General features: G+C 47.6%; 1 protein-coding gene and 1 long non-coding RNA gene across 2 annotated transcripts in view; one reads left to right on the top strand and one right to left on the bottom strand.

Annotated features, from left to right (window-relative positions):
- The window catches only part of tfap2d (transcription factor AP-2 delta (activating enhancer binding protein 2 delta)), a 120,813-nt gene that overhangs the window by 18,878 nt on the left and 80,750 nt on the right, over window positions 1-21,185 (bottom strand). The window contains exon 5 of the mRNA XM_072499646.1: window positions 19,432-19,550. Coding sequence (XP_072355747.1) covers window positions 19,432-19,550 — 119 coding nt within the window. The remainder of the gene's footprint in view (window positions 1-19,431; window positions 19,551-21,185) is intronic.
- Window positions 6,662-21,185, top strand: part of LOC140410882 (uncharacterized) — a 70,638-nt gene continuing 56,114 nt past the window's right edge. Inside the window, exons 1-2 of the long non-coding RNA XR_011940758.1 lie at window positions 6,662-6,786; window positions 18,922-19,071. This is a non-coding gene — a long non-coding RNA (uncharacterized lncRNA). The remainder of the gene's footprint in view (window positions 6,787-18,921; window positions 19,072-21,185) is intronic.

The raw sequence follows: 21,185 nt of genomic DNA, 5'->3' as shown, positions 1-21,185 counted from the left end.
ACAGTGAGCAGGCATGATGAAGTTGCACCTTAATCTACCTCAGCTCCAATAGTTAAAGGCACCCTCCAAGGTCAGAACTGAAGTACTGTAGATGGTCTTGAGAGAGCCATGAACTGCATTGATAGAAACGTAACACGGTAAGACAGTGCCACGCTTCAGCGATGCTTCTCTGGATATAATGCTGTGGGCTATGAAGGCCCACAGGGAGACTGTCACCTTCAGAGCACAGACAGGGATTGCTGTAGGTGGCTGAGGAGGTCAGTGTTATGACTGTCCACTACTGGTAGCATGTTATGTTCCTTGTATTGTTCGCCAAGATAGCCAAAGTCGTAGTGTTGACAAAAAACATAAAGCTATATGTTTAAATCCAAATTAGTTTATTTTACACTACTTAAATTGGCTCGCACACTCTACTGAGTAACAGTTAACAAAATAATAATATTGAATCTATGGTACAGTCTCTCTAATATATAACCTGCACTCTAACTCAACTTCACACTACCCTTCTACATCAACTTCTCCAACAGTTTCTCCCAGAATGCCTAAACGCAGCCTTTTATAAGACTACTCAGTGTTGCCATCTAGTGTTGTTATACATGAACATCAACTTGTTAACCCTTTACTGTCCTTAGATTATACATATCATTAGTCAGCAGCAGAAGCGTCCTCCCTTGTTCCTGGATACAGTGTCTTTGGTGGCCTGATCAGGGCAGGGAAAGTTTACAGCTTAATTACAAATCTGGTGCTCGCAGGTCTTCTGTTTTATCATTCCTGGGTGTCAGCTTTTGGGCTCCTCACAGGTGTCATCATCTTCAGAAGGTAGCTCTTCTCTCCAATGAGCCATCCTGTCTCGGCTTCGAGGTGTGAATATTTCTGCACAACAAGACTGGTGTAGGGTGAGCACACCTTGGCAGTTCCCAGGTAACCTTGGGCACACATGCCTGATAATATATTGGTGGCTGGAGATGAGCTGAACATTAATGGAGTGGAATCCCTTTCAGTGGATGAAGACTCCTTGGGTGATATGGGGGCTCCAAGTATGCAATCTGACTCCCTAGATTGGTGAGAATGCAGCCAACGCAGAAAATCGAAGTACACGCCTTGGAAACAATGGCATCCTTTCCTTTGAGATCACTTGTGGGCAGCACATTGTTAGATTTCACAAATAGCAGCAGCAGATTCCTGGAAGGAAGCAAAGAAATTCAGAGCTGTGGTGACCTTGACCGCCACTGGAAAGACCTGTCTGTTTGGTCCACTTGGCAGAAAGTCATCTTCCAGGAAACTGTAAATATCAGCAGTCATCTGACAGGAAAGTCTGATGCTCAGTCATGTATGGAAAAATAATCCACTGTGAGCCCAGTGGTGGGAGTATTGCCTCTTGCCAGCTGGAGCTCCGTGCTTAGTTTCACTGTCCTGTGGGTGGTTTGGCAGAAGTCAGCTGTTGCTCCTGCAGGTGTTGCTCCTTTTGATACACATCTGAAGTCCAATGTGGACAGACAGCTTGGTGGCACTGTGGTTAGCATTGCTGCCTCACAGCGCCAGGGATCTGGGGTTCAATTCTGACCTTGGGTGGCTGCCAGTGTGGAGTTTCCACATGCTTCCCATGTCTGCGGGTTTCCTCTGGGTGCTGTGGTTTCCTCCCACCTTCCAAAGATGTGCAGGTTAGGTGGATTGGCCATGCTAAAATTATCCCTCCCTGTCCAAAGGTTAGGTAGGGTTATGGGGATAGGGCAGGGGATTGGGCCTAGGGAAAGTGCTCTTTCATAGGGTCGATGCAGACTTGATGGGCCGAATGGCCCCCTTCTGCACTGTACAGATTCCACGATTCTAAGGCACAGATACACAAAGTTTCTCCCATGCGTCAGCTTCAAGCTGGGAGGTCTTGAAGCAAAAAAACTCCAAGCTTGATGGTGAATCTGATCTCCAAAATATTGGAAATCATCTCCAAGGCAGTGAAAGCATATGCTTAATACAAGTCCTATTTGAAAAACCCTTCCACTTAAACAAGGAAGCAGATGTCAGATTTCAGTATTTAGAGCATTGCTTTACTGTCAATTGCTCACCTCCCCCCCCCCCCCCCCCCCGCCCCCCACCCCCCCGCATCAAATCCCTCTGATCTCTCACTTTGTGTTCCCTAGTGAGTTCCATGAAGATTGGGAAACCCATGCAGACAGAATTAAAGTCAGGATCCTGGGTTAAAGCAGCAGCTAATGGTTATTTTACATATGTAAATGACAGGCCCGCCGCCTATCCCCCTGGGGTCCTGCTGACCACCAGGCACATCAATATTTTCAGCTTTTTCAAACTGCTGCCAATTCTGACATTTTGCCCTGTAGATGTTAAAATTATCCAGCATTACTCAAATGTCCAACCCTGGCTGTGAAGGTCTAGGCATGAATTGAAGTATACGTGGACACAGTTCACTTTCCTGACCAGAGAATGATATGAAACCGGCAGTACAATCCAAGCCCCAATTTTCTTCCCTCACCTAGTGATGCACTAAAACAGACTTTCATCTGTTTCCATAGCTAGTAATTCCCGGAACAGATTGCTAGTCTGTTGCCAGGGGCTGAGAGCCTGAGGGACACCACTCCCGACAAGCGTAACTGATCAGGACTCCCTCCCTCTCTTACTGCCAGCCATTGGCATGTTTGGAAGAATTTACATGTTTAAACTCTCAACCTGTTTGTCTGCATTATGAATACACCTTCCTTGGCCATCAAGTTCGAGGACGGGACACAGACCCAGAGCTAATGGCTCAGAGGCATGGACGTTACCCACTGCGCCACAAGACTGCCTCGGCAGTTTAATGAGTCAACAATTATACCTCCCTTTCTAGTGGTCCTGAAATTAAAAAAACTAAAAACAACTCTAAAGTGCAATAAGATTAGTTTGGTAATACTCAGCTGCCTTTACTATTGATATATTATCCTGCCAGTTACACTGCCTGATGTAAATGTCTGAATGTCAGCCCACTTTTAGCAAAATGGTTTAATCCTGTTGCCCAAAGGTTGAGACCAAGTCAAACTACAGTATTTAGTCCTTTGACTGGCTTAGAATCATCCTTTGGAGCCAATTTTTAGTTAATCCAGGGACGATGTGAATTAGTATTGATCGAGACTGGATCCAAAATAAAATGAAGAAAGCTGAGAAACAGATAAGAGATTTATTTAAACTTAAAGAAAAATAGGGTACTTAACGCAAACAATTAAAAAAATATATAGATTGGAAATATTATGGGAGAAAATCTGATTTGGGAAGAAGGGAAAAGTGAAGAGGAGCAGAATTAAATTAAAAGAAGGGCCGAGACTGGGAGAAAGCATTTAGACCTTTGCGTGTCAAGATTTTAACTCTTGGTTCTCATCCGCACGTGCCAGATAGTTTCCCATCCAAAACTGGTTGGAAGTAGCAACTGACCAGCAGAAGGACGGGGGGATTGCAATGTCAAGCATCAGGCTCCTTTTATTTTGACCAAGCAAGAAAGTTACAATCCCTTCCCTACTCGGCCCAATAGAGAAAATAGCAATCCAGTCCCAATGGCATCACCTTTACATTGAAATTAGGACCACATTTGTGGCTGTAACACATATTAAAATTTGGAATCTAAGAGAGTTCTGCCAATGATTCCTCCTGGCAATTTCAACTACTTGTCCACTTCGTTTCAGAGAGCAGCAAAGTTAAAATCACCCCTTGAGGTTTTTGAACTAACTTAAATTTAAAATAGCTAAATTTCATATGCTTTTTATATCACTATCACAACAATAAACCTATTTCAGATACCATGGGCTGGATGCTCTGATTTTGAGGCTATGTCCGGAGGAAATATCTAGTTCCACGATGAAAAACTCAGCAAGGCCCCAGCACCGACCCTCTGACCAGTGGGTGGCTAGCAGCCATACCATGTAAAACACACAGCCTTCACAAAATAAACAGCCGGAGAATTGCCAGATCCGTGGCCGCGCAAACGCACGGCGATGACCTGCAGTGGTCGCGCTGTACAACATGGCGCCGGCCGCGCATGGACCCCGCATGGACCCGACCTGCCAGGCAATGCCCCCCCCCGGACATTGCCTCGCCAACCTCGACCACCACCTACCTCTCCCCCCAGCCCTCGCCGAAGCCCCCTCCCCCCCACGGCCAGCAGCACGGCTCCCCCCCCGACTGTGGTCGCAGCCGCCATGCCAGGTTCACGAAAACTGAGAGCGCAAGTGAATCGCGCCGTCATGAACTCGGCCCATCGGGAGCAGAGAATCGGGGAGGGTCTTCAGGTAATATCCTGAGGCAGTCCCAACGGCGTACGCCATACTCCCGAATGACGCCGTTTTGGAGGGGGCGAAGCATCCGAAAACAGGCGCCGCCCCTGATTCGATTGTAAAAAGGGATTCTCCACCGATTACGAAATTGGCATCGGCAAGCGGATAATCCCGCCCCCTTTCTTACTTTCATATTGGAGCTCGTGCACTTGTCATCCTGCCTGCAGACAAATGGAGGAAGGAGGAAGCCCAGAGGTCCTTGACGCCGAAAGAAACTTAAGAATTGCAAGAAATAAAATCTATGGGAGACACTTTTGTTGTCAATGATCCATATTTCCCGAGAAAGTGCTCCAACTCTTCTTATAGCAAATCTTTTTAGCCAGTTGAGAAAGAAAGCTCTCATCCTGCCAGTGTGAATTGGATTTGAAGCAAGGAGTTGAATGACACTATCCTTATCTATCCCTCCATCATCCATCAGAAACCTACAGTATCTGCCATTTCCAGGAAATCTTTCTTTGAAGTATTAATCAAAAGTGCCCCAGCTTGCCTTCCGAGATCAGACAGGGCCGAGCAATGTCAGATTTGGACAAGTTGATGATGTCAATCAACAGCCTATTCTTTTTAGTAAGTAGAGACAGGACTAAATGTATTTTTTATTGGTGAAATATCATTGTGTCTGTAGAAGCAAAATGCTTTTTGCCTGACTTAACTCAATGATGCCATCATTGATTAATCACAAAATCATTGTTTTCAGTGTAAAGCAGGGGATTGTTCACGATGATTCTAAGTGTTCAGTGATCTCGGTGCAACAGGAAATCTCAGGTAAGTTTCTGCATATATTTCACATTTCTGAAATTTCCAATGTCTTCCAAAGCAGAGTCAAGTGGGAAAAGTCTACTGAGTCTATCAAAGCTAATTACTGGTAAGCTAACTCTCCCACCACATCAACCAGTTGTGTTGTCAATAACTCAAAGTGTTCATTAATTTCAAAATCCTCCCCTCCAGGATACTGGAAATATCTCAAACATTGGAAGACAAGTTGACATGGTTTTTTAAATGGTTTTCTTTGGTTAATACGACTAGTAAACATTAATTTTCTACTTCAACGGGGGGGCCAGTTTAGCACAGTTGGCTGGACAGCTGGCCCATAATGCAGAGCGAGGCCAACAGTGTGGGTTCAATTCCCATGCTGCCTGGGCTTATTCATGAAGGCCCTGCCTTCTCAACCTTGACCCTAGCCTGAGGTGTGGTGACCCTCAGGTTAAATCAGATCTCCCCCTCAAAGGGGAAGCAGCCTATGGTAATCTGTTTTACTTTCATTCTTGAGAGTTTTAACGTTCTCTGCTATGAGACAATTAGTATTCTGTTACTGGTTTAATATTTCATATTGTAATTAAGGGCTAAATTTTGTGTTTTCCTTTAGTTATTCTTTCACAGAATCTGGGCATCGCTGGCTCAGCTAGCATTTATTGCTCATCCCTAATTGCCCTTGAGAAGGTTGTGTTACGCTCCTTCTTGAACAGCTGCAGTCCATTTCTGCTCCACCAGAAGATGTGTGGCAAGGTAATACCTCTGCCATCCATTTGTGCTCTTGATTCCAGCCCATTTCTTTTTGGCATCAGTGTTTTTAAATATCTCAGATTGGTAATAGTTGCCACCCTTTACAAATGGGCAGGGAGAAAAGGTAACTTCTCACAATATAAGTGGGCCCCAGTGGTACCACTGCAGAGCAAAACTGGTGTTCTTTCAATTTTAAGCCTTGATGCCAGTGATATGTGATATGGTACGAATTAAGTAATGGCATGATGGGAAAACTGGTCAATGGGAAGACTGGTCAAAAGGTTTGATACAATATAAGAAAGGCTGAAACTACTCACTCCAGCTCACCAGGCCCATGTAAAGAATGCTGCCCTAACCATTTTCAGACTGTAAGACTGATTAGGCCAACTCTGGACAACTTGAAGTCTGAAAAGATCAGCGAAGGTCGAGCCATTCCAAAACACCAGACCTCAGCAACTCCTGATAAAACTAACTCGTCATAACCCAGGGCCGTAGGAATTTAAAACAAGATAAGTTCAGGAAGAAACAAGTCTATTCCGGCCTTTTAATGTTCCCTCCAAGCACTAAATAATGGTATGAGTGATATGACCAAACATGGTCTGGTCTATGCTTCCATTTGTATTTCCAATCAAACTACTGACTATACTGTTGTCACATAATCTTGATAATGATAATGTATAAATATTGAGCTAATTCTCCGCGAAAGCGCGGAACTTGTGAAAGACTCAGCGGTTTTGTTGACTGCTCTCTGACTTCAAGTTTCAGCCATTACTGCATGCAGTTGTTTTCGAAAATAAAGCTTGTTATTCTGTCTTAACGAGTGTGTTGAATCTTTCTACTACAGAAGCGGGAAAATATTGACTTTGACATTTTGGCGCAAGCGAGCAGTTACCAATATCCTGAGTGAATTCCGTGGAGGACTGAAGAAGTGATCGAGCCAGACCCGGAGGAAAGAGACGGATGCCGGCACAAGGTAAGATTAACCTTGGTCTCTCTCTCTCGGATTGGTGGTTTGACCCCTCAATCCCTGGGAGAAGTAACGAAACAGGTGACGGTGCTCGAATCTAAATTGTACTGTTAATAGAGTACTTAGGGTCAGGGACCCCAATTGTGGTTAGCCTTAGGTCAGGGACCTCTTATACAGGCTTAAGTTTGGGTCAGGGAACCTGCAATTTGATTTGGTACCAGGGATTATTTTGGTTGCGAGGGGCACATTTTATTGACATTATGGGACAGATTTTAGACAAAACTGGGGGCAATTCCCCTCTCTTTTTCATGTGCTCTGAAAACCCGTCTCAAGAACGTAATTTACGGAGATTATCTGCAGCGCTGAACAATAAATTGGGTAACGATATTTGGCCACTAGGGGGCACTTGGAACTACGATAATTGCATTTCTGCTGAGAAAATCATTTGGCAGAGAAACGCCGGTTTTAAGTGGAAGTTTTTAATCTCAGACTGGAAGAAGCAATCTACTAAGCGCCACGAACAATCACTATTAATGAGTTGGAGAGATAACGCCCATAGAAAAGGGATTGATGATTGTGTGGATGGTAAAACAAAACATTGGGAGACTTTAAAATTGGAATGTGAACTTTGGGATAGAAAGCATAAACAACAAGGCAAAAATAAAAAATCTCAAACCAATAGGCAGAGAGGGCTAGCCCATCAAATTAAATGAAAGGAGGATCCTCCCAGTTGCTCTGGCATGCCGATGTTTCCCTATTCAGGCGATACGGAAGAGGAGGAGGATTTAACCCCTGGACCCCAGCCTCATCCTGCACACCCCGATCCTACAATTCCACCGTCCCAAGTCCAGACTCCCCCTTATGGTCCCACTGCCAATGAAACTCCTGCTAACGCATCCCCCGTAGCAACACGCACTCGGTCACATACGCAAGCCGTTAATATGTTAATATGGAACAACCCTTCACCTCTGTTAATCAGGCTTTTCTTGATTTATCACTCCAACCTAAGGAGGAGGAAACTTTTCCGCCACCACCTCCCGCCGCAAATTATCCCATTAGGAGTGTTATTAACCCCCACGCTGCTGATGATGATGACCCATTCATTGAGGTGTGGCAGGCTTTTAAACCCCATGAGCTATGTTTGATCATGGCCCAATGTCCCTCCTGCAAAGAGGACTCAGAGGGGTTCACTGAGTTTTTGAGGAGAACTGCGACCATGTACGGTGCTATCGCATGTGATCAATATTCACTGATTTATTCATCCCTTCCCCCAGAATTAGGGGAAAGATGGAAAAATGAATTAGGACACGTGGACGGCCTTCAGCGCCGCACACCAAACGGGGGATGATCAGCGTACTTTAACGTTCCCTGCACTAAAACGGGCTCTCCGTAAACCCGTTGACATCGCCAAACTCCTTGAATGTACCCCCACTTCTAAGGAAGATGGTCCAGAATTTTTTGACCGCTTTTGTGGCATGTACACTCTTTACTCCGGGGACATTGCTTTCAATACAGGCACACAGTCACCCCAATTTAATGCACTATTAATGCAGGTTTTGCCTGACCACGTAGCATCCAGTATTAAAACTAATAACATGGACTGGTCTGACAATTCTAAACCTTAAATGAAACGTGCTGTGTCTTATTATTGGAGCAATGGCCGCAACCGTGAGACCTGTTACAAAGACACTTCGCCCAAAATTAAATCCGAATTCATCCAACGTCCCTCTCAAAGAAGAGCTCCTCAAGGTCAGATTCACGTTCCTATCGCCCAGATTGCACGGACCCTCCTGAATTTGGTTACCGCTCACAGGCTCCTTCCCCCTTCACTCCACACATGGAGGATTTTGACAGCGCTCCTCCGCGTCGTCCTCCTGCCAAATATAAAGTCACTTGCTTCAACTGTCAACGTACAGGCCACTACGCTAGGGATTGTCCAGCACCCCGATGACAAGGTAGAGTTCAATCCCGTCAGCAGACACCCTTCACTACCTCTAACCCCTACTGACTAGCCAGATCGAACTTTCCGGTCTTCTCAACAGACCACTCTGACGAGCCCACCGCTACGATTTACATAGAGGGCGTGCCTATCCCCTTCCTGATTGACACCAGCGCGACTCATTCTACGCTAGACTGGACATTAATTCAGAAACATTGCTTTCCCCTTTCTGATAAGCATGTGGAACTTGCTGGTTTCATGGGAAAGGTGCTGTTTATCTGTTGACGAAGCCGCTCTCTGTTCAATTTGAGGGCCGGGAATGTTGCATCCCTTTCACAGTTACCTGCGTCCTCGGTGTCAACCTGGCCGGACGTGACTTGCTGTGCCCCTTGCAGGTGGAAATTGTTTGCCCTGATAACGGCATTACTATATCAGCTATCCCGCAGGCCCAGCTTCGAAATGTTCCCCTTTTCACTACTCCACAGTGGTGGTCGGTTGATTTTGATCCCTCACACTTTTCACCTCCCTTAGATATTCCCGATCCACATGTCACTCTTTGCTATGATCATACAGGATGCTCGCCTGATTTGGAGAGCATTTACCAAGACGCCCTCGGTTCTCTACAATCCGTTTCCTTTGTTGGCCTCGCTAAGGGAAAAGAAGGGTCTGCCTTTCTTCTCAATTTACCCCATGGCCTCTGGCATCAGTCGGGACTTGTGTCACCCCACGTGACCCTTTCTGAGAACGAAGGCTACAGTGCCAAGTCCTTGGGATTTCTGGCAGCTGCACTACGAGGACAAGCAGATTCTTTCTTCAATGGAAGTCAAATCCTACCCGCAGGCACTTTAGAATATTTTCAACGCCCATTTGTCCTCATTGGCACACTGCACCACCATCGTTCAGTCCAATCAATGACGTTTACAGGTGAAAGAAGAAGGGGCAACATTGATATTACTGAGGACCATCCAAAGTTCCACCCCCATCGTGATCATTTTGGAGATAAAATTAGTTTTTTAAAAATTTGTACCTTTTCTATTAATTTGAACGTGTTTTTACAAGTTCCTATATTGCTCTCTATATTTTCCCCTTGAATAGTTTATTTTTCCTGTTTCATATGCAGTCTAATTGAAATAATTATTTAGAATGATGCTTAACTTACACTTGCTTGAAACAGTTCCACACAATGGACATGTGAGCAAAGTTATAGCTTAAGGAATATAAGGGACAATAGCAACATGGATAAGGAACTGGATGAGTGACAGAAAACAAGGAGTAAGGTTTAATGGATGTTTTTCAGGCTGGGCGATGGTTTATAGCAGAGTTCCTGATGGATCTGTGTTGGAACTCTTGCTTTTCCAGATAATATATATTAATGACAAAGATCTTGGTGTACTGAAAAAAATTTCAAAGTTAGCAGATGATATGAAACTTGGAAACATTGTGAACTCTGATGAGGATAATGTAGAACTTCAAAAGGACTTGGCCAAGTTGGTGCAATTGGTGGACAGCTGACAGATGAAATTCAATGTTTTCCTTGCAGAAGAGAAAGCTGAGAGGGGGTGTGGTAGAAGTATTCAAAATCATAAGGGGTCTGGGCAGATTAGACAAATAAAAATTGTTTCCACTCGTGAAAGGATCCAGAATGAGAGGCACAGATTTAAAGCAATTGTCAAAAGAAGCAAAAACAACATTGGGGAAACACTTTTACGTGCAGTGAGTAAGTAAGGTCTGAAAAGCCCTGCCAGAGTATATGGTGGAGGCAGGTTCAATTGAAACATTAAAAAGGGCATTGGACTTCATAGCTGAAGGGCAAGAATTTCCAGTGTTAAGGGAAGAACACATGGACTGGTGCCAAGTAATGGCTCATTCAGAGAGCCGATGAAGACATGATGGGCTGAATGGCTTCCTTCTGCACGGTAACAATTCTGAGATTCTGTTTGTCTTGTCTACATATTTAACCATGGAGAACAGTAGGAAATGGACCCTTTTTAAAACTACCACATGTAACAATTGGTGCACAGGGAGTGGATGTTGAAGAGAGGAAATTTGCAAATCAGAATTGGTTCATGAGATTTGGCATTATGGAAGCTGTACTGAGCATGTTAGAATGGGATTGGCAGTGATGTTTAGAATAATATTTGGATTACATAGGATGTATGGCACATTCGGCCCAACCACGCCGCTCGAGAAGATTCATGAGTTAAATTTAATTTTAACTTATGTCCCTGCAGCACTGGCCTGGGCCTCCAGATGACTAGGCCAGAGGCATTACCATTAAATCATCATCTCCCATAAAGACTTTGCCAATGTGGGTTGCACAAGCCTGTCCAACCTTTTCACACAAGTAGCCACATTTCACTTTTATTTTCACTCAAGGAGCCGATGAGTAAATTTCAGAAAGATACCATTCTCCCTTTACCTCCCACCCGACAGCCAATCTCTCCCTGCCCAGGCCCTCTCTCCCACCACTCCCCAAATTGGCAGCCTCTCGCTCTCAACCCCCCACCCCCCTAAACCCGTCAGCTCCTCCAATCACAACTGTTGATCTCCCATTAATAGCCCATCAGCAGCAAATGCAGGAGAGGAATATCCTGTGATTGGAGGAGCAGCTCCCTGCAGCATCTTCCACTCCACCTACTGGCATGCGGGCCAGGGTAGACCCGCTCTCATGCTATTCGCTCTCTTCTATCCGGCAGCCGGTGTCTCGCCCCCACTGCCCCTCCTCGTCCCAACAGCCATCTCTCATTTTCCTTCCCACAAAACCCCAGCAGCAAGTGTCTCCTTCCCTTCACCCCACCCTTCCAGCAGCCGATCTATCGTCCTCCCTCCCCAACAGCTGGCATCTCCGACTCCACAATCCCCCACGCGGCAACCAGTTTCTTCACCCTGCACGCCCTCCCCCCCCCCACTCAACATCCCGTAGCTAGTTTCTTCTTCTCCTTCTCCAATCACCCAGCATTCAGTATTTCTGTCTCTATGGCCCCTCCCAGCAAACTCACCATTGTCACCGGTTTTCATGTTGAATGAAGCACACTGTTCACTGCTTCTCCAATCACAGACTTTTGATCTCCGACTAATAAGCCGAACAGCAGCGAACGCAACTCCCTACAGAATCTTCCACTCCACCTCCTGGCATGCAGGCCTGGCCAGAGCCGCTTGATGGTCCGGATGTGGCCCATGGACCAGGTTCTGGACAATCTTTTTGTGGTTGCTGTTTTCCTCTACCTCACCTAGACTCGCATCTTCTAATCATCTGTGGTCTACTATTCTTCCAATTAAAATGCACCACCTCAGATTTATCTGTTGAACTTTATTTCCCCATTATTTGGCTATCCTGTAAGTTTACAAATGAAATAATCCATACAGTGCAGGGAGACCATTCAGCCCATCAAGTCAGCATTAACCGAATGAAAGGACACTCGACCCAGGCGCGACCTCCCCCCCACCCCCCACCACCCCCACCCACCCCACCACTCCCCCCGCCACCACCAACCCACAACCGCGTAACCCAATCTACACATCTTTGGACACTACAGGAAAATTTAGCATGACCAACCTGCAAATATTTAGGTTGTGCGAGGAAACCGGAGTATCCGGCAGGAACCCACGCAGACACAGGGAGAAAGTGCAAACTCCAGAGAGAGAGTTACCCAAGGTCAGAATCGAATCCTGATGCGACCATCAATTCACTCGAGATGGGAGTGGAAGTAAACCGTGGCTTTAATCAACTTAGAAAAGTGCCTGCGACTGATCCAATACTGACAACCGCCTAAATGTCGACTGCTCTTTATACCTCCCTTCAAGGAGAGGAGCCATGGGCGGAGCCCATATAGGCCGCAACATGTTCCCCTATGGATAATGCCATACAATGGCCCATAGGAGGAGCCCACAAGGGCAACAGCATAGCACAGATACAATTACAAGATCAACAGCACAGATACAAATACAATGGTGGATTATTGGCATAATACATTCACCACATTCACCCCCTGTTAAAAAAATGAAGTCCGGCATGGGTGACGGGTTCTTACGTTCAGCCGGTCCGGCGCACGGATTGTGCGTTGTGATCGCCAAAGCTCTGGTGTTGGTGCAGGCTCGGGTGTTGAGCTCAACTGTGCTGTCATCGGTAGTGAGGGCGCCGCTGCGGGTACAAACGTGGACTCCGGGAGCCTCTCTTCTGGAGCTTCATTCCTGTGGATCGGTTAAGGGGGGATGGCGGGCGGAAGGGAGCGCGGGAGCCATATAGGGGTGGGGGCGCTGGTCATGGTAGGTTGGGCGGGATAGGGTGGAGGGGTGGTGGTGGTGGTGGTGGTGGAACCGGCGGGCGCCAGGTCCCGGAGGGAGACCGTATCCTGTCGGCCATCGGGCTGTTCGATATAAGCGTACTGGGGATTGGAGTGTAGGAGCTGGACCCTCTCTACCAGAGGATCAGACTTATGGCTCCTAATGTGTTTTCTGAGTAGGACTGGCCCCGGTGTCTTCAGCCAGGACAGAAGCGAGGCCCCTGAGGTAGATCTCCGAGGGAAAACAAATAGGCAGTCATGAGGGGTCTCGTTTGTGGCCGTGCAAAGTAGGGACCTAATAGAGTGGAGTGCATCGGGGAGGACCTCCTGCCAGTGAGAAACTGGGAGATTCCTGGCACGCAGGGTCATTAGGACGGTCTTTCAGACCGTTGCGTTCTCCCTCTCCACCTGCCCGTTTCCCCTGGGGTTATAACTGGTAGTCCTGCTCGAGGCAATGCCCTTACCGAGCAGGTACTGACGCAGTTCGTCGCTCATGAACGACGAGCCCCGGTCACTGTGGACATAATTGGGGAAACCAAACAGGGTGAAGACACTATGTAGGGCTTTAATGACGGTGGACGTGGTCACGTCGGGGCAAGGGATTGCAAAGGGGAAGTGGGAGAACTCATCAATAATATTGAGGAAATATGGATTGCGGTTATTGGAGGGGAGGGGCCCTTTGAAATCGATACTAAGGCGCTCAAAGGGCCGGGATGCCTTTACCAGGTGGGCCTTTATCTGGTCGATAGAAGTGCGGTTTACATTCCGCACAGATTTGGCAGTCTCTGGCTACAGCTTTGATCTCCTCGGTGGAGTAGGGCAGGTTGCGGGCCTTGATGTAGTGGGCGAGCCGGGTGACCCCCGGGTGGCAGAGGTCATCGTGGATAGCCCGTAATCGGTCATCTTGCGCGCTGGGGCCTGTGCCGCGGGACAGGGCATCTGGGGGCTCGTTGAGCTTCCCAGGACGATATACTATATCGTAATTATAGGTGGAGAGTTCGATCGTCCACCTCAAGATCTTATCGTTCTTGATTTTGCCCCGCTGCGTATTATCGAACATGAAGGCTACCGATCGTTGGTCGGTGACGAGGGTAAACCTCCTACCAGCGAGGTAGTGCCTCCAGTGCCGTACAGCTTCCACAATGGCTTGGGCCTCTTTTTCGACTGTGGAGGTCCGAATTTCAGAGGTTGTGAGGGTGCGTGAAAAAAATGCTACCAGTCTGCCTGCTTGATTGAGGGTAGCGGCGAGAGCGACCTCTGATGCATCGCTCTCCACCTGGAAGGGGACAGACTCGTCCACCGCGTGCATCCCGGCTTTGGCGATATCCGCCTTGATGCAGCTGAAGGCCTGGCGGGCCTCAGTCGCCAGTGGATAGATGGTGGCCTTGATTAGTGGGCGGGCTTTGTCCGCATAGTTGGGGACCCTCTAGACATAATATGAAAAGAACCCGAGGCACCACTTCAGGGCCTTGGGGCAGTGGGGGAGAGGGAGTTGCAGGAGGGGGCGCATACGGTCAGGGTCAGGTCCTAGAACCTCGTTTTCCACGACGTCGCCGAGGATGGCTAGTCTGGTTGTGCGGAAAACGCATTTCTCCTTGTTGTAGGTGAGGTTGAGTTTTTGGGCGGTTTGGAGAAATCTGTGGAGGTTGGCGTCGTGGTCCTGCTGATCATGGCCGCAGATGGTGACATTGTCCAAGTACGGAAATGTGGCCCGCAGCCCATATCGGTCCACCATTCTGTCCATTGTTCTTTGGAACACCGAAACCCCATTCGTGACGCCAAAGGGGACCCGGAGGAAGTGGAAAAGGCGGCCGCCTGCCTCAAAAGCCATGTAGTGGCGGTCCTCCGGGTGGTATGCAGACTTCAGATCCACCGTGGAGAACACCCGGTAGTGTGCGATCTGATTAACCATGTCTGCGATCCGAGGAAGGGGGTACACATCGAGTTGCGTATACCGGTTTATGATTTGGCTGTAATCTACAACCATCCGGTTCTTTTCCCCGGTCCTGACGACCACCACCTGAGCTCTCCAGGGGTTATTGCTGGCCTCAATGATCCCCTCCCGCAAGAGTCGCTGGACCTCGGAGCTGATAAAAGTCCTGTCCTGTATGCTATACAGCCTGCTTCTGGTGGCGACTGGTTTGCAGTCGGCGGTGAGGTTTGCGAAGAGTGGGGGAGGGTCGACTTTTAGGGTAGCGAGTCTGCATGTGGTGAGTGGGGGTAAGGGCCCCCCAAACTCTCAGGGTTAGGCTCCTGAGGTTGCATTGGAAATCTAGTCCCAATAGGAGAGGAGCGCAGAGGTCTGGGAGCACATATAATTTAAAATAGGCGTACTCGGCACCCTTATTGCTAGGCTTGCGGTAGTGCACCCTCGGATTTGCACCGAGTGCGACCCAGAGGCGAGGGAGATGGTTTGGCGCCGGGAAAATTGGGAGCGAGCAGCGTCTTACCATGTCCGGGTGAATGAAGCTCTCTGTGCTCCCGGAGTTGAAAAGGCAAGATGTCTCGTGCCCGTTTACCCGGACGGTCATCATGGAGCTCCGGAGGTGCTTGGGTCGCGACTGGTCCAGGGTGACCGCGCTGAGTTACGGGTAGCCGGCGTGGTCGTAGGTGCTGGGGCTGTTTAGCGATGGCTGCCCTTGTTGATCGTACGCGTCGAGCGGTGTAGCAGATGGTGGCCAAGATGGCGGCCCCCGTTGGTCGAGCATGGTGGGCCGCGTGGGGAGGCCAAGGTGGCGGCCCCTGTGAGTCGCACATGCTGTGAGGGCTGGAAGATGGCTGCCCCCACGGATAGCACGGGGCTGATGACGCATCTACCGGGGGCGGAGTCGGCAGACACGCTGCCACACTGCGGGGTCTGCGGGCCTGTGAGTCTGAGGATTGGTCCTGTGAGTTAGAGTTCTTGGATCTGGCCAGGCAAACTTTGGCGAAATGTCCTTTTCTCCCGCAGCTGCTGCAGTTCGCGTTATGGGCCGGGCAGTGCTGCCGAGGGTGTTGGGACTGGCCGCAGGAATAGCAGGGTAGCCTCCCATGGTGGGCGGGCAGCCGCGCAGCACAGGCCTGTTGTAATCTTTGGTTGGGGGTCCACGAGGGGGTTGCGCGGTCAGCCGGGAATGCGTTAAGGCTATGGAACACTACTTCCAGGGAGGAGGCTAACTTTACCGTCTGATCCAGGTCCAGGGCCCCCTTTTCAAGTAGGCGCTGTCTCACGTAGTTGGACCGGACTCCCGCCACGTAGACATCTCGGACGGCGAGTTCCTTATGTTGAGTGGCCGTAACGGCCTGGTAGTTGCAGCTGCGTGCGAGGGCTTTGAGGTCGTGTAGGTACCCTTCTAGCGATTCCTCGGGGCACTGGCGGCGAGCGGTGAGGATGTGTCGCGCGTAGACCTCGTTCACGGGCCGTACATAGAGGCGTTCGAGTATCGCGAGGGCGTCTGCGCAGGAGGAGGCCTCGTCGAGTTGAACAGAGATTCGATGGCTCACCCGTGCTTGGAGGAGGCTCAGTTTCTGTTCATCAGTGACGGAAGGCATGGAGGAGGCTGCGAGATAGGCCTTGAAGCAGCTGGAGCCAGTGCGAAAAAATTTCTTTCGCCTCCGCGGCCTGCGGATCGTGTTCCAGTCGGTCAGGTTTGAGGGCCGATTCCATAGTTGCGTTTAAGTTGATTAAATTGATGCGACCATCAATTCACTCGAGACAAGAGTAGAAGTAAACTGTGGCTTTAATCAACTTAGAACAGTGCCTGCCTGCGACTGATCCAATACTGACAACCGCCTACAGGTCGACTGCTCTTTATACCTCCCTTCAAGGAGAGGAGCCATGGGTGGAGCCCATACAGGCCCCAACATGTTCCCCTATGGATAATGCCATACAATGGCCCATAGGAGGAGCCCACAAGGGCAACAGCATAGCACAGATACAAATACAAGGGCAACAGCACAGATACAAATACAATGGGGGATTATTGGCATAATACATTCACCACAAATCCGAGTCCCTGGTGCTGTGAGGCTGCAGTGCTAGCCACTGTGTTGCCTTGTCACCTGTCATCCTGTAATTTGCTGTAGCCTTCCTCAGTATTGACTAACCCCCTGATTACATATTGTTCACAAATCTGATTGACTATCATCGCCCTTTGACACAATATCTTTTCTAACAAATTATTAAATATGTGTAGTAATGCCCCTGCTATAGAATCTTTTGAAATACATGCAGGTCATCCATACAGACAAGAGTTTTAATCTCTTTACTGTCTGAATAGTTCATTCCACGCATCCTTTTAAAAAAAGTTTTAAATTCACATATCTCATTACTCATCTCACCATTCAATTTGATGTGTACCTTTCCGATCTCCCTGGTAAATACGAACATCAGCCACTCAGCCCTGTGAGCCTGCTCAACCATTCAGTAAGATCATGGTTTATCTGATTTTAACCTCAACCCCACATTCCTGCCTAATCCCAAGATCATATCAATCCCCTTGCTTATCGAGAATCTATCTACCGCTGCCTTAAACATATTCAATAACTCTGCCTCAATAACTTTTTGATCAAGAGACTTGTTGATAAGAAAGCAAATGCAATGTTGTCATTTATCTCAAGAGGCTTGGAATATAAAAGCAGGGATGTACTTCTGAAGCTTTATAAAACACTAGTTAGGCCCCATTTAGAATACTGTGAGCAATTGGTGCCATCAGCGGCGGCATGGTCGGCACGGCGCCGGTCAGGGTATGCGGCGACTCTCCGGCCCAGATGGGCCGAGCGGCCGTCAACAAAAAGCCGAGTCCTGCCGGGGCTGTTCTAACATCCTCTGAGCCGACGGGACCTCGGCGTTGAAGGGTCCGGGGGCGGCCTGTGGGGGGGGGGGGGGCCTCCGTAGTGGCCTGGCCCGTGACCGGGGCCCACCGATTGGCAGGCCTGCCTCCCTGTCCCCCGGCCTCCTTCCTCCGTGCCGGCTCCTGTAGCCCTGCGCCATTTGGCGTCGGGGCTGGCACGGGGAGGAAGGCCACTGTGCATGCGCTAGTTGGCTCTGGCCGAACTGCGCATGCACGGACCCCGCTGCGCCACGTTCAGGCCGGGATCGGCAGCTGGAGCAGCGCTGTCCTAGCCCCCTGTGGGCCGCAGAATGGGATCCCGAAACACTCCCGTTTTTACTCTGGCGTTGGCACACAGCCGAGAATCCCGCCCGTTGACTCTGGCTGATTATCTTGATTTTATCTGAGTGCCCAGCTATTAAACCTTATCGTTTCTAACATTTTCTCTTTGACAGATGTTAAGCACATTGCCTGTAGTTTTGTGCTGTCTATCTCCCTGCCTAGAGTTTAATGCTGTCTGTCTCCCTCCCTTCTTGAATAAAAGGAGTTACAATTGCTATTTTCCAATCTAATGAAACCTTCCCCAAATCTAGGGAATTTGGGAAAATTTTAAACCACCACATCCAACTCTCACACCATTTATCTCTTTTAAGACCCTAGGATGAAATCCATCAGAACCTGGGCACTTGTCAACCCCAGTTCCAACAATTTACTAAGTACCACTGACTGTCCTGGTGATTACGTGAGTTCCTCCCTCTCTTCCAATTCCAGATTTACAGCTATTTATAGGATGTTGCTTTCATCCTCCACAGTGAAGACCAATGCAAAATACCTGCTTAATTCACCTGCCATCTCCTTATTTCCATTATTAGGTCCTTTAGATTCACTTTCAATAGGATCAATGCTCACTTTGTTGAATTTTCTCTTTAAATATCATTCGAAAACAGTTTTCATATTTCTAGCTAGCTTTTTCATACTCTAAGGTTTTCCCTCCTTATTAATCTTCTAGCCACCCTTTGCTTTTCTTTAATATTCTGCCCAAATTTCTGACCTGCCAACCATCTTTGTACAATTACATGTTTATTTTTCCAATTTTTAACTTTATTAGATAACCACAAGAGGTGGTCCCTCCCCTTGGAATATTGAAGCCGAAAAATTATTTAAGATTTCTGCCATCTCCAGAAGAATGAGTAAAATGTATAGGTTGGATGATTCATGAAGGGAGCAGATCAGGAAGCCATCATAGACTGAAAAATACGTAAGCAATTTTTCCTATGACCAGTCTCTAGTGTTACTGATTGTACTTCTCTCAAATTGTATTTGAAAAGATGAATTTACCATTACTATTCGTAAACATGCACGAGATGGTATATAAAGAATGATTCCAGTAATTTGTATTTTTAATTGCTGAAGTTAAGCTTTTAAAAGTACACTTATGACTTTGTAACTTGTGACACATTGGGGTGTTTCTTGAGTTCCACTGAAATATATGTCATGAATTTTGTCCATTCCAATTTCACCTGAACTACGCTTTAATAAACCCACAAAAAGTAAAACATAACTTACATTTGGCATGAGTAATTCAATGGCACCAATTCTTTCTGAATGTTGGCCTTACCTTCAACCAGTGAGGTTAGCAAGGTGACGTTGGCTGCTTTCCGTCTGCCAGCCGGTAAGTTCAGTCCCAATCGGTCCAACTTCTCTCGTAAACACCGCCCCCCATTCTTAGATTTTGCTCTGTAGATAGTAATATTATTCAGCGTGTCATTCACAATGAAAACCAGCACCTCTGAGTGAAGCTCACCAAGACAGATACACTAATCCTTCAACAATGAGGCAAGTTATGCCTTACAATGTTCAACTAGCCAATTTTTCCGTCTGACCTAACATAGTATAATAAAAGATTTGGAGTTGATTTTAATATTTGGCATTGATGGAAAGCAGGCAGAAGCGTTTTGGCTGCCCTTTATACGCCCTACCTGATATTTGAGTCAATGGAAATGAAAATCAGGTGGTTTGTATGACAGGGAACCAATCTATCACCACCTGTGGTTCACCACCGGCAAAAGTTAAAATGGCCTGTGGTAACTTTAGTCACAAAGAAGGTAGTCAAATGCATTGTTTAAAAGAAGGAACTTCTTTATACACAGAAATGCATAATGAAGTTTGACAATAACAGTAACTCAGCAGAGCAGTAGTACAGTAATAACTATGAGAACAGGAGCATTAGTAAAAACAGATCTTGCTTATGGTCACCCTCTTGAAGACTGAACAGCCCGCCAAAGCCCACACATGCTCAAAACACACAACAGATGCTAGGGAAACAATTACATAGGAAAAAGGCTGATCAGAACACTGTACTCAAACTGAGACTCTGTAACACTTCTCCCCCTAAAATTCCAATCCCCTATCACAACAGAAATACGACAAAAGGAACGTCTTAACTATACGGAAGTCTGTCAAGAGCTTTGCGATTGCGTAGCAACCTATGCAATACCAGTGGTGAATCTTGTAATGGTTGATCTGGGATTGTAGGTGAAGAGGTAGATTGGGAATCTGAACATGAATGTTCCTCTGACATTCCCCCAGCAGAATCAACTGGCAAACCTGGAAACCCAGGAGCCATTTCCAGGTGAATGCCCATAGCTTCATTACCCCCTGCCATGTTATCTGTACAGTAAGAAGTCTTACAATAGCAGGTTGTACAACACAAGACTTCTTACTGTGCCCACCCAGTCCAACGGCAGCATCACCACATCATGTTATCGGTAACAATTTTAAAAATTCATTTGCGGGATGTGGGCGTCGCTGGTTAGGCCAGCATTTATTGCCCTAGTTGCCCTTCAGAACGTGTTGGTGAGTTGCCTTCTTGAACTGCTGCAGTCCATGAGGTGCAACTACACCCACTGTGCTGTTTGAAAGGGTGTTCCAGGATTTTGCCCCAGCGACAGTGAAGGAACGGCAATATATTGCCAAGTCAGGGTGGTGAGTGACTTGGAGGGGAACCTCGAGGTGGTGGGGTTCCCAGGTATCTGCTGCTCTTGTCCAGCTAGATGGTAGTGGTTGTGGGTTTGGAAGATGCTGCTTAAGGAACCTTGGCGAGTTCCTGCAGTGCATATTGGAGATGGTACACACAGTTGTCACTGTTCGTCGGTGATGGAGAGACTGAATGTTTGTTGAAGGGGGAGCAATCAAGCGAGATGCTTGCAAATGGTGTCAAGCTTCTTGAGTGTTGGAGCTCCACTCTTGAGTGTTGGAGCTCCACTCATCCAGGCCAGTGGTGAGTATTCCATTACATTACTGACATGTGACTTGTAGATGGTGTACAGGCTTTGGGGACTCAGGAGGTGAGTTACTCACTGTAGGATTCCT

This window comes from Scyliorhinus torazame, chromosome 4 (assembly GCF_047496885.1).
Source record: "Scyliorhinus torazame isolate Kashiwa2021f chromosome 4, sScyTor2.1, whole genome shotgun sequence".
In the NCBI taxonomy this organism is placed as follows: domain Eukaryota; kingdom Metazoa; phylum Chordata; class Chondrichthyes; order Carcharhiniformes; family Scyliorhinidae; genus Scyliorhinus; species Scyliorhinus torazame.
Note: the sequence above shows the minus strand (reverse complement) of the source record. Positions and strands in the feature narration are given on the sequence as shown.